Source organism: Protopterus annectens, chromosome 4.part0 (assembly GCF_019279795.1).
Source record: "Protopterus annectens isolate FY-2018-M chromosome 4.part0, PAN1.0, whole genome shotgun sequence".
Lineage (NCBI taxonomy): Eukaryota > Metazoa > Chordata > Ceratodontiformes > Protopteridae > Protopterus > Protopterus annectens.
In genome coordinates, this window is record NC_056733.1 from 192,529,531 (window position 1) to 192,542,789 (window position 13,259).

At 38.9% G+C, this 13,259-nt stretch overlaps 1 protein-coding gene across 2 annotated transcripts in view; it reads left to right on the forward strand.

Moving 5' to 3' along the window:
* Window positions 1-13,259, forward strand: part of LOC122799251 — a 191,980-nt gene that overhangs the window by 37,337 nt on the left and 141,384 nt on the right. For both annotated transcript variants that reach the window (XM_044068192.1, XM_044068193.1), the window contains exon 2: window positions 6,635-6,675. In XM_044068192.1, coding sequence (XP_043924127.1) covers window positions 6,635-6,675 — 41 coding nt within the window. The remainder of the gene's footprint in view (window positions 1-6,634; window positions 6,676-13,259) is intronic.

Genomic DNA, 13,259 nt, shown 5'->3' on the forward strand with positions numbered 1-13,259 from the left:
CTGTCATATGCATTTCATTACCCAAGGCTTATACGTTATCTAGTTATGTAAATATTCTCTGCATGGCAACAAAAAATGCTTTCAATATTGGTAATTCTATAACAGTATGCTTATTAAAACTTACTTGCATCTTACAATCTCCAAGTTTACCTGATGGTCATTAAAGCATTGCTACCTAAACACAGAGCAACAGGGCACTGCGACAGCATGCATTTTCTGAATAATAATAAGTATAAATCAACAGTATAAAAATATGACAGAAAACCAGAACATTCTGCAAAATCAAGGACAGATGAAAAGCCACTGCTGTACTTGTGTCCCCCTTGGATGGGAGAATACTCTGCACACTTACACTGCATAACTGCTCCTTGCCTTGCCTGGACAAATCAAGAGTTACTACATGGAGGAGTGGGGTGCAACAAGTATGTCACAATTTGAAATGTCTCTGGCTGACGGTGATGGCTCTGACACTCATACCTCTCAACCTCAGAGTAAGAAATCTGGACAAAGCCATACATAGAAGTGGGACACAGGCCCAAAAATAAGGACAATTTTTAAATATCGCTCTTATAAACTTAGAAAGGCAATAGAATAGTAGTAGGTCTTGCATTAGTATGAATTTTCTGAAGGGTATGAAATCTGAAACTCAAATGTCTGCCATTATTTTCTAACTTCAGTCTTTAATGATTTGCCACTAATTTGACAGAAAGCCACAATTTTATGAAAAACGGACCAAAAATGTGATGCAAAAATATAAAATTGCCACACAATACAGCTGGGAACCTGTCAAAGAAGGGACACCTTTTTAATATTAGTAGTGAGCAGCTGACATAATTAGAGAATCTACATGCATTTCTGAAATAAATGTAATGTATAACTCTGATGATTACAGTTATATATAATTGTAAATCCTCCATGTTTTCTTCCAAAAATTGCTATTTTGCGGAGGGATTATTAGGGGGAGAGCAACATTTTGAGCCCAAATTGGGGACAGTTGAGAGGTTTGGATATTCCTAATTCTATAAAGCAATTTATTTGCACGTACCTCTCAACCTCTTAATGCAGGAAATCTGGACAAGGCCAAATATATTGGGGGAACATACAAACAGTACTAAAATTGCTCTTGTATAAACTTGACAGTTGATAGAATAACAGGTCTTGCTTTAGCATGCATTTTTCTGAAGGTTACGAGTTCTGAAACTTAATGTCTGTCATTATTTAGTGACTTCATTCCTAAATGATTTGCCAGAAAACCACAAATTTTATGGGGAACAAACCAAAAATAAGAATCAAAAATCTATTCATTCTGCAAAAATCTGGACAGTTAAGAGGTATAGTTTAGCCGGGGCTGTCTTGAGTTTGCTGCCCTTCCCCCCCTCACAAAATCATGGTCAAATGGAGCCTCTTCCCTACAGCCATTCCAGTGTCCCATTCCTTGGTTATTTCGCCCCATTTACCATAAACACTAATGTGCATACTACTTTACTTCTGCAATGATTTGGATTTCATTTGAAAGTTTTATTTTGCATTTTACAGTACAAAAACTAATAAATATCTGCTAAACAAAGCAATGCAGTCTCACAATGAAAATAGATTTGGCATTAAAACTTCTCTGCCCTTGAAACTCGCATTCATTGAAACAGCATTGAAACCCACATTCGAAGAAAATACATTTTGCCAGTGGCAGATAAAGATTAAATTTGGGCTGTTTTCAAATCATAGGCCGCTTGCACTTGAAACATGCACGTGCTCTTTGATACACCTTCCTGATTGTATTAAATTATATTCCTTGTGCAATACAGTACAGTTGTTAGAGGGTGTTTTAAATGTATTGTTTTCAACATTTTTCTAGTAAGCAATGAAACAAAATGCATGCACCAATAATGACAAAACTGCCCAATTCAGAACATTTCCATCATAAAAGTCTACTCAGACTTCTACAGTCCACCAATATCAGTAAATATGCACAATCTCTGAAGTAGTAAAAGTCATCTAAATAATTCCACATTAAAGAAATATGTAACTAATGAAGAGGTTGCTGCTAGCAAACAACTTTATATTTCATGGTTTCATCTACAAATAAAGTGCCCATTGCCCTTGAGGAATAAATTGCTTATGTTGCATTAAAAAAATGATAAGCTAGTAATATTGAAATAGGGAATGGATGGCAAACTGATAACAGGTTGATAGTTACTAGGTATCTTCGCCAAAAAGGACTGCAGCATCCACCCTCCTTTACAAGACAGTGCAGTATCAGCAATGCATCTACCTACTATGGGAGTAGACCCCACAGCCTTCTGTATCAAAAGCAAGTACACTGCCTATTGTGCTATTAACAGTATAAGTAGACTCAGCATGAGCAGCACTAATCTTTTGTTCCCCTGCAGCTTTCAGCTCCTTGTAAAATCTACTCGGCACTCAGCTGTATCTCTGAGCTTTGCAGCACAATAAATCTGGAAAAAGCCAACATTTATTGGGGAGGGGGGGAGACAAAAGTCCAAAAACCAGGGACACATTTTAAACATTGCTTGTATAATGTTGGAAAGTTGCTAGAATAAAATGCTGTGTTACCACCAGACATATCACTGCCAAGTCTGGAACCCAGGACCCTGTGCAAAAAAGTCAGAGCAACATACCACTATGCCAAATCAGCTGTTTTGTGAAAAAGAGGAAGACTGAAACTTAAGTGGCTACTATTTAGTGAATTCAGTTCTCACCATAGCTGTCAACCTTAGCACAAAAAATCTGGACGAAGCCAATAATGGGGGAATACAGTCCAAAAAATAGGGACAAATTTCATATATCCATCTTATAAACTTAAAAAATTGCTAGAATAAAAGGTTTTGTGTTACCATGCAGTTTCTGAAGAAAATGAAGTCTGAAATTCAAATGCCTGTCATTTTTATTTAACATTTGTTAACCAGGAAATTCCGACTTGGAACAAAAGCCAATTTTCAGCACAGGCCCAGGGAGAAACAGTCCAGACACATGTCTTTGTAAGATAAGAGGACATGCCGACTCCACACAGAAGGAATCCCAGCCAAGAATCAAACCAAAGAAGCTGTAGCTGTCAGGCAACAGTGCTACCACTGCACCACTGACTGTGTAAGGAAACAAAAATACAGAAACCACAGATTTTAAGAGGAACAGAACAGAACAAATATGAGGCAAAAATCTGTACTAAGATGGGAGGACATGCAGACTCCACACAGAAAGCACCCCAGCCAAGAATCAAACCAGAGAAGCTGTAACTATCAGGCAACAATGCTACCCCTGCACCACTGACTATAGAAACCACAGATTTTATGAGGAACAGAACAGAACAAATATGAGGCAAAAATCTGCAATTTATTTTTACAAATGGTGGTGAGTAGGGAATTCAGGCCTTTGCCACCTGCATACAAGGTACAGGGTTCAAGCCTGAGGTATTCCCTACCACACCACCGTGAGTTCGCTCTAGCCACCAGTATATAGCAATTGGGGCATTACACACACACACACACACACTAGAAGCTCACATTCATCTGCCAATGAGCCCAAGCATAACACATCCATTGAGCCAAGAAATCCTGTCCGCTACGATATCCATTGAGCCCTGTACTGTAGACAACAAATCATGCTAATGATTTCCTGTGTACGTTAGCTGCAGCGCTAGTTAAATGCAATTGGTCCAGCGCACCTCAGCTGCTGTGCTAGTTAAATGCACTTTGATTGGTCCAACCTGCTGATGCTGCAGTCTGGAGTGCCTCCATTCTGTGACATCACCACCGCACAGACTGCTGGGCATCTGCGGGGCAGAGATGCCTTTCCCCCTATCTAGAATGCTGAGAAAGCAGTCTGAGAGTGTTCCCTTATGTGCACGCATAGCGGAGTACTTCCGGGAATTACGGTGATTGTAACATGTTTTCTTTACTTTGTTTTTGTATTTCTTTACTTTTACTTTTTTGTTTTCTAGGTGGGAGGGCTGCAGTCGTATAGCACAAGCCGCCTCTGACAAATAGACAAGTGAGAGTTGAATTTACTGGGAAAAAATGGCAACGCAACCAATGTATTGGGAGCAAATAACTAAAGAGGGAAAGGTAATTGAGTGGAATGTGGCAAAGCAAATGTTTGGGCTTCATGTTAGAGAATGCCTTCCCTACTTGGGATTGATATCAGGGTATTAGCAGAGAGAAAGAGACAGGGGAGTGCTAAGTGAAAGACCAGCTCTGGTAGAGTTACTAGAATGGAAGATTTTGTGAAAAAAAGGATAATTAGTAAGGCACAGAAAATACTGCAAGATAAGTATAAGAATTAATCAGAGGATGCTAGGAAAGATTAGAATAACACAGAAAGACAGTTTGTGGAGAAATAATGAAAGGACATCTGTATAGCTCCCAAGTATGCAACAAAATCCAGAAGGTTTATTGTATTTTGCTTGGAAGTGTTTGAATATGTATTGTTATACCCCAATCAGACTTCATAGACTTTTTCCTTAGGTAGATGGCAAATGCTGGAGGTATGATGGAAAAGAGATAGTTAATTAGGAATATGTTGTAACATAGAGAGTTAGTACATTTTAAAAATTCCCTACAGAGTTCTTTATTAGAAATGTAGGAGACCAAATGGTTGTAACTTAGGAAACAGTTTTTTGAGTTGGAATACAGGATCTGAGTTGTCCAGCTATGGCAAGGCATCATTGAGTTTAATGCTTTTGACTTCCAGAAAAGAAATTACTAGAAAATAGAAATCAAAATCGAAACCAATTGTACTTGTACTGAATACTGTAAAGGAGGTACACAAACTGGAGGTGGGAGCTTTAGAAAAGGAAAGGAGAAAATTACATAGAAACAGAATTTGTGGAAACAGTACATGATGAGCAATGTTCTAGATGAGGAGCAATCTTTAAGGGAAAGCAGGAATTGAGCAATTTATGTAATATTGGAGTGAATGGCAGTTAATAAGAAACACATATGTACACTGCATGAAAATAATGAAAATGTCACTAAAAGTGCAACATAAGCTTTCATGTCAGACATTGAAGGCATACAGAATGGGGAAGGGTGGTATGGTTAATAAGAAAGATATATGAGAATTCTTTTGTACGGGTACTAATAGAATGGGTGTGTTAGTATAAGGAAAGGATGCTCTTTTGAGAGCAAAAAAGAAAAATGTTAGAGGATGAGGGGGAGATAGGGGTATATAAGAAAATGTATGATATGGAAAATAGAGGTGGTGGGATGGTAGAAGACAAAAATTAGTATATGCAAATAATGGAAGTTTTTTATGTTTAATCATTGGAAAAAATTGTTGGACAAAGAAGGGGTATAATTAGCAAACTTGAGTTATTTATTTAAAGGAGAAACAAACAAATATTTTTTTTCCACAGAAAGAGTAGTACCACGGAGCATACGCTGAGAGTGAGTATAATTCCAAATTACTTTCAAAGAAATGGAGGAGGATTGCCTATGGGAAAGAACTGATTACCTGCTGTAATGGCTAGTTGCTAAATTTAAGCAACTAGAGACATATTGACTATTTCACTAACTCTGTATGTATATACATATGCAGATAATATGTACTCCCTTTAGGAATCTTAAAAGAATTAACACAATCCGATGTCTGTATCTTTGAGAAGAAATAAAAGGCACTCTTTAAAGATGGGGTGCAATTCACAAATAATTCAAGGCATCATACCTCCCTGCTGTCCATGATTACACAGAATATCCTGACTTTACCTCATATTTTTGCCCTGTCACTCATAAAATGTTTGATTTTCTGGTAAATTACTGAAGTAGTGCTAGGCATTAGACTTTCAAACTTATTACTGTTCAGAAAATTCATATTAACATAAAACCTGTTGTTCTGTTAACCTTTACGAGAATTAGTTAATATTTAAAAATTGTTCCAGATTTTGGGCCTGTCCCCCCCCCACACACACACACGCACGCACGCACCTATAATCTGTGGCTTGAATTATTGTGCAAAGAAGGTGAAAGATATTCAAGGCAGGAAAATACATTTTCACAGACTGAGTCAGCACATAACTGTTGACAGTTTGACAGTATTAACCATGCAAAAATGTCAGCATTTCAAGCTATATGTAAAATATATGACGAACATACAGTTGTACTCCAATATATGCATATGTTGCTGGAGTTGCAATTCTGAAATTTGCTTTAAGAGTTAACTGAAAGAACATCTTCTGAAAGAATTTGAATGTTCACGTTTCACGGACTGTAGATAATTTTTGTACTCTTTAAAATGTCTTCCAGTATTCTGTTGCTTATGTTGATGTTAATTAACTAGGAAAGTTTAACTGCACTATTCAAATTAAGTACTCTTATAAATGTATTACACTGCTGTAAATACTTAACTGTATTACATCTATTGCTCTTCGGAGCCCAAGTCATGATCCACCCAGTCATCAAATAACAGTAAATAAATTAATAGTCATGCTGTTTGTGTTTACTTCCACTATCCTGTTTATGGCATATTTACTAACTTTGTTGTTTTACACCACATCTGTCCCTTTCTTTTTTATTTTTTTTTTGTGATGCAGTTATCATAATGTGCTGTATAGATAATACTAAATATAACTTATCGTTTTAAAAATTATGTTTCTGTGTAAAGAACACTTGCTTTTTCATTACAGGAAGAACACAATATAGAGCTCATTCACAAGAAGAAAATAAAGTAAGTAATATAGCTTAATTTTCTTTTGTCTGGACAATATGGCATGCCTTTCTTTTGCTAGTGGGGGAAGTAGATAAGCTGCAGTTCTAGTGTAGATAAGGAAGTAGATAAGCTGCAGTTCTAGACCACTGAATTCATGCAAGGACCTCACCAGTGTGAAAACCTCAGTGGGTAACAGTAGTGTGTACCAGACAGTGACTGCTACTACTCATTCTTTTTGTTGCTCCATGCTGTGCCTTACTGATCAGTGATCCAAAACTAGTCCTCATGAAACAAGTAGGCACAACTTGGGGAAGTTCCATGCACCACACACTGCCCTAATTTATGTATTACAATTACCATTCCCAGGATGGAACTATATATTATTACTTGGGCAATTGCCATGTTCTGGAGAATATGTGTGTGTGTGTGTGTTGGCTTTTGTCTAATAGTAGCAGACGTTCAAAATGAGATATCACTGACTCACATTTGAAACCAGTACAGTTCTATTTCATACGGACCCCCAGGCACACACTTTTCAGAATAAATACTGGCTCTTCACCTTAGGTAATGCTCTCAGCCTGAGTGATGACTGCATATCAGTATGAGGCTCTCATTCTTAATAAGATAAAGGTTAACACACCTCAGGGTAGAGACTCAAGCTTGGAAGAGCAGCTGTGTGATAGGAGATCTACACATCTCATAAGACGAAAGGAGTTCAAGGATCATACTCAGCAATCCCATTTTTATTTAGTGTTACCCTTAACTCTTGAAACCAAGGACAGTTTTGCATTAGTAGTTTACTTGGAAAATCAAACTGTGACAAGACGCAGCACACTGTTAGAACTCTGTAGTTGATTTGTTAGAACAACTTGACAGTGGTTCCATCAGTTGTCGTCACAGTTATTGGAAAATTCTATAGTAAATGAATTGTGCTGTTTAACCAATCTAGAGGTGTATTTATCATTAATGAATATTGATACACCACCGCCTTTAGTTCTCATGCCTTCAGTTTGTGGTCTGAATGTGTGAAAGGAAATCTAGCCTGCTATAGCTGAGGTGATTTCCACAGCCTTAAACCAGGTCACAGTGACTGCACAAATGTCAGTTTCTTCTAGGTTGAGGACTGCTTCCATTGAGTGCAGTTTCTGGTTTAGACTCATAGCATTTAGCAGCATAACCTTGAAGGTGATTTTAGAGGGTATTTTTACGTCAGGAATTTTGTTCTTGTGACATTGCCTAAAAAAGGCACTATGTGGTGGCAAGAGCCTTAGCCAGTAACTGCAGTCCCAGGGGTGACAGATGAAGACCATCTCTGGCAAAGCGTCAAGGTCTGTCAACCATGTCAACCCAGGCTGATAGATACTGGTTCCCCTCTGAATGTCACCAGAAACTAAGCCAGTTGTTGAAGTCAATCATTTTTTGTTTGTATTGAGGTATCATCCTAGGCAAAGGTAAAATGCTGCTTAAGGCTAGGGGCATACTTGCCTGAGACACATAATCTAAGAGTTCAGTCATGTCTGTCTTCATATAGTCCAGTGAGGTACGTCTTAAGTTGTTCACATCAACATGGCCTATGACAAAATCATAACAGATGTTGCTGAGAGACTTGAGTGTGTGTGTGATGTGGCAGATCCTGGCACCTGACAGCTGACCGTGACTTTTTCCCTACCCAACATGGTTGGACATCTGTGTGTCTCACAACTGAGTTGCCTATGACTAAGGGGTTTGTTTTTGTGTTATGCCTTAGGGGCTTTACTGGTGAGACATTGGTGTGTGATATATTTTGTGTACTATGCTCTGCAGAGGATGTATTATGTGAAGTGTGCTTCTGTTTGTTTTTGGGAGGTCGCTGATGTTTAGGTAGGCTTCTTGTAAGGACCTCTGCATATGTAGGTTTATATGTTGTTGGTTTGGTAGGTGCAGGAGATGAGGCGTGCATGACAACAACCTGCTTAGTATCAGATGGACTGACTGGTGAGCAAGAGAGCCTGGATTCTAGGTTCTTGATATAGATGCATCTCTCACATAATGAATTTGTGTGGACTAGAAAAAGTGGGTTGTGAGTATACATGAGACAATTGCTACATTGCCTCAGGATGCCCATGTCGACCAGGCTGGCTTGCTGGAGAAACTGTGAGAAATTGTCTATCCATAATCCTAGGTAAGTTGATGTCATTAGAAAAGAGGGAGAGGACCGGAAGGAATGGGTAAAGTAGAGAACAGGAGAAGTGGACAAAAAATATGAAATGCTAGTGGGTAGGATCTGTGTTAGTACCTCAGGAGCTTCACTGAATGCATCATCTGTCAGTGAGGGACACTCATGAGAACTCACCGATGGAGCACCAGCAGAGTACTAAAGCAAAATTTGCAGGTAAAAGTGTTTGTGTCTATAACCACCAATGGTGCCCGCTGGTGAGTGGAAGTGCATGATGCACAAATGTGGTACTATATAGCAAACGAGCACAAACTGATCTAAACAAATTAACCAATAAAAAAGCTCAAAACTAAGCCCTGTTCCAGCAACCTTCAATCAGATGAGTTCTAATTGCACACTCCTACCACTAGGGTGCAGGGGAACCCTCACCAGTAAAAGATGGTCTGGTTTAGTGCTTGGGTTACACAAACAGAACTAGATTCAGCAGGCCTGAATCTAGTCAGTGCTACAGCAAACAAAGTGCAACAATTTCAAGAAAAAAGACAGGGCAAATAAGCAATTATATGGTAAAAAATGCATTTCAAAAGTGCAATATGCAGTGAAAAAATCTACTTAAATTTTGCAGAGATCAGTAGATGGCTTGGATTTGCTTATGTAGCAAATGAGAGCAAACTGATGCAAACAAATTAACCAATAAAAATCTCAAAACTGAGCAATGTTCCAGCAGCCTTCAGTCAGACAAGTTCTAAGTGCACACTCCTGCTACTGGGGTGCAGGGGAACCTTCTCCAACTAAAGATGGCCTGGTTTAGTGCTGAATTTATACAAACAGAGCTAAATTCAGCAGGTCTGAATCTAGTCTATTTTAAAGCAAACAAAGTGCACCAATTTCAGAAAAAAAAACACAGTTCAAATTAGCAGATACAATGAGCCTTGAACCAGCAATTACCAGCTCGGAAAGGCAGAAGCTACCCTCTCCTCCCACAAAAGTGTAGAACACAAGCCTTCTTAATATAAAGTAACTGGCCTGAAGCCATACTGCTTAAACCAGAACTAAGACACTTTTATAATAAATACACTAAGCCTTCAACCAGCAATTCCCAACTTAAAAGGATGTAAGCCACTTCTTCTGCCACAAGGGTGTAGACTAAAACATTCCTAATGTAAAACAACTGGCCTGAAGCCCAAGTGTTTAAACCAGAAGGCTTGGAATAACAGTTACAATGTAATCAGGCTACTAATAAGCAGTAATAAATGCAGTAGAATAAATGCAATTGAAAGAACAAGCAGCAAAAGGAAAGTTAAACTAATAATGTAGAAAGAAACACAGATACAGTAAAAGCAGCTGAATAAAGTGCACTTTTTAGGTTAAATTGGAAGGGAGGAAACGGAAGATAACTCAAGGTTGAGAAGCTAAGGGGGTGGGCCTTCCCAAATGATCTCTCTCTACTCCGTAGAATGAGCTGATGAGATGGGACTGGGAGGTGTGTCCACAATCAGATTTAAAGTAGGGGTGGACAACTCAAAAGCCATCAAATGTAAGAACACAACAACTGGGTGGGTCGGAGGGAAAAATAAAATGCAGCCAGAGATCAGCAATATTCAGGCAGAGTACAGCAAGCAGGCCGAACACTTCAAATAAATAGAGACATTTCTAACTAAAAGAGCAATGCTGTTTCTCAGCTCCTCCCACTAATTAACTGATGTTATTCACTGTTTGCAAAATAATTCTTTGCTAACTATTTTTAACTGACCTTAGCCAAGACCTCTTAAAACTCCAGCAGAACAGAAAACTTAAAACAAAACAAATGTAATACAAGAATAAGATACAAAACAGAAGTGATCAAACTTTAAATGAAAAGCTTCAATTCAGAATAAAATGCAGCCAGAGATCAGCAATATTCAGGCAGAGTACAGCAAGCATGCCAAACAAACACACAGTTATATAAAAGAAAACAAACCATGTTAACATGTTCATAATTACAAACATTATGAATAACATATATTTTTATACAAGTATTGTTAATTCAATTCAACAGTACATAAAACTGTCCCCTGAAAAGCAGCAATATAGGGCAAACACCTTCAGTTCTGACAAGATTAGAGCAGATAGTTGGGCACCTAGGAACAATACCTACAGATTTAGTAGAATTCTGTATTGTGTAAACATTTATGTTAGTAGAATTTAGTACTGTTAAGCATAATCTGCCCCATTGAAGCACCCTTATTAGTCTGCACTAGCAAAGCACCCTTAATGGCCTTCTGACACCACCCCCCTCTAGCTCACCAATTAAAGGACTGGACAGTATGGACATGCAATTTCCTAACTTCTCTGTAGACAGCTTGGTGGATATTGGCATCTTCAGACAAGTAGCAGTTGTCTCATATTTACTGACAACCTCTTAATTTTTAAAGAAGCAGGCATATTATGCAAGAGGTGTACTTACACAGTGACACTGGAGGCTAAACATTTGCATACAAGCCCACAACAGGTTGTTGAAACAACGTCCACAACACCCATCCTACATAGCACACACACACACACACACACACACAGACTAATGTATGCTAAGACACTGAAAATCAATCTTCCTAAACAACAAAGATCACCTAGACTGCCCGTCATCAAAATTATGCCTCAGTAAGCCAAAATGCACTCAGAAAAAACAACACCTAACGCCACACATACTGTCTGTCTCAGTGAAGCCCTAAACACTAAGCTCCTATGGCAAACACACTTCCCAGGATTCTCATCACAGGGGACTTCATTGTAAGATATACTGATGCCCCTCTAACCAGGCTGAACAAGGAGAAGGTAACTGTCAGCTGCTTATCTAGAGCCAGGATTTGCCAAATCACACATGCACTCAAGTCATTACACCACAAGTACCAGTATGATTTGATCATAATTCTGAGATTACCCTAGATGTGCCTCCTGGGCTACGTGAAGCTTTTAGACTATGTGGCTCAGGCTGGTGTGAGCCTAGTATTCAGCACATTACCATCACCGAGGACGATTCCACAATATGAGCAAAAAATGATTGATTTCAATAACTGTGTTTCTGGTGTCATTCTAAGGGGCTCCAATATTTGTCAGCTTAGGAGGACATGGTTAGCAGACCATGTTGCTTTGCCAAGGATGGTCTGCACCTTTCCCCTCTAGGCTTTTAAATACTAGCTAAAACTATATCCACTCCCATAGTGCGTTTTTTAGGCAATGCCAAAATGAGAAACTTACCGACATAGCAAAATTAACTCCACTGAACCTCAAGGTGTTACTGTTCAATGCCAGGAGGCTAAATAAAAACTTCAATCCCTCCAAGCCCTCCTCACACTCGAGAATATAGACATATATGCAGTTACCGAGACATGGTTTTAAGTGTCAGAGAGCACCCCAGCAGTGCAAGTTTTCAGTGCTTCCACACTTTCAGACCAGTAGCTGTACAGACAAGGACTAAAGGTGTGGAGATGTGTCATAGGTTCATAGGTGTATACCAAGCTAATGACCACTAGGGCTTTTATAAGTCTAGCTGTGCAACCCAATGTGTCCCACAAGTTATATGTTTTAGACATTTATATAGGGGGTGACTGTTGGTTACAACATGATTTACTGACCACATCTATCCATCAGAGATGTGGGCACCACACCAGGGTGAATTTTCAATTTCCCCTGCAATGGTCCAAATTACACTTAAATAGGGTTAGGGAGAGGCTTTGTTTCACATGGATGGGGAGCCTGTTCCAGTGGAAGGAAATTCTCTGTGGATACATATCTGTCTCTCCATCATGTCCTATTTATGTTGCAAGCAAAATTAGGTCTTTAGATCTAGTAGTTCTGATGCTGTTTGTTTTGTCGATGTGCAAAAGGTTAATTAGAATGGGATCTAGGGATGCCTTGTATGGCAGGCATAGATCACCAGTCAGTAGTCTGTAAGAGACTTGAGTATAGATATAGGGCTTTGAGACGATCCATATAGGACACTGTGTTTATGCACTGTTTTCTTTTTGTAAGGAACCTTTGTGGACATTACAGTTGTTGTATGTGTCTGGTCAGGTACATACCAAAGGGGGCATTATACTCAATGACAGGTGTGATTAGTGCCAGGTATAGTGGTACAATGACTTCCCTGGTCCGAGATGCCAAGCACTTACTTATAAGTTGAGCAACATAGAAGAATTTCCTTACTACCTTGGATGCATGTTGGTTGAAGGCCAGCTTACTGACTACATGAGTTTCCAGATCCCTGATTAGTGTCAACCCTCAGAGATGTTTTATTGATGATGTAGTTTCCTAGATGATTGACTTCCCAAAAAGTACAATAATGCATTTCTTGGCATTGAGTTTTAAGCCGTTGCTTTGGCACCAATCAATTGTTTGTGTTAAACCCTCTTGTAAGATGAGCTTGTCTTGGGGGGATTCTGTGAATGCTTCCAGTTTGCAATTATCT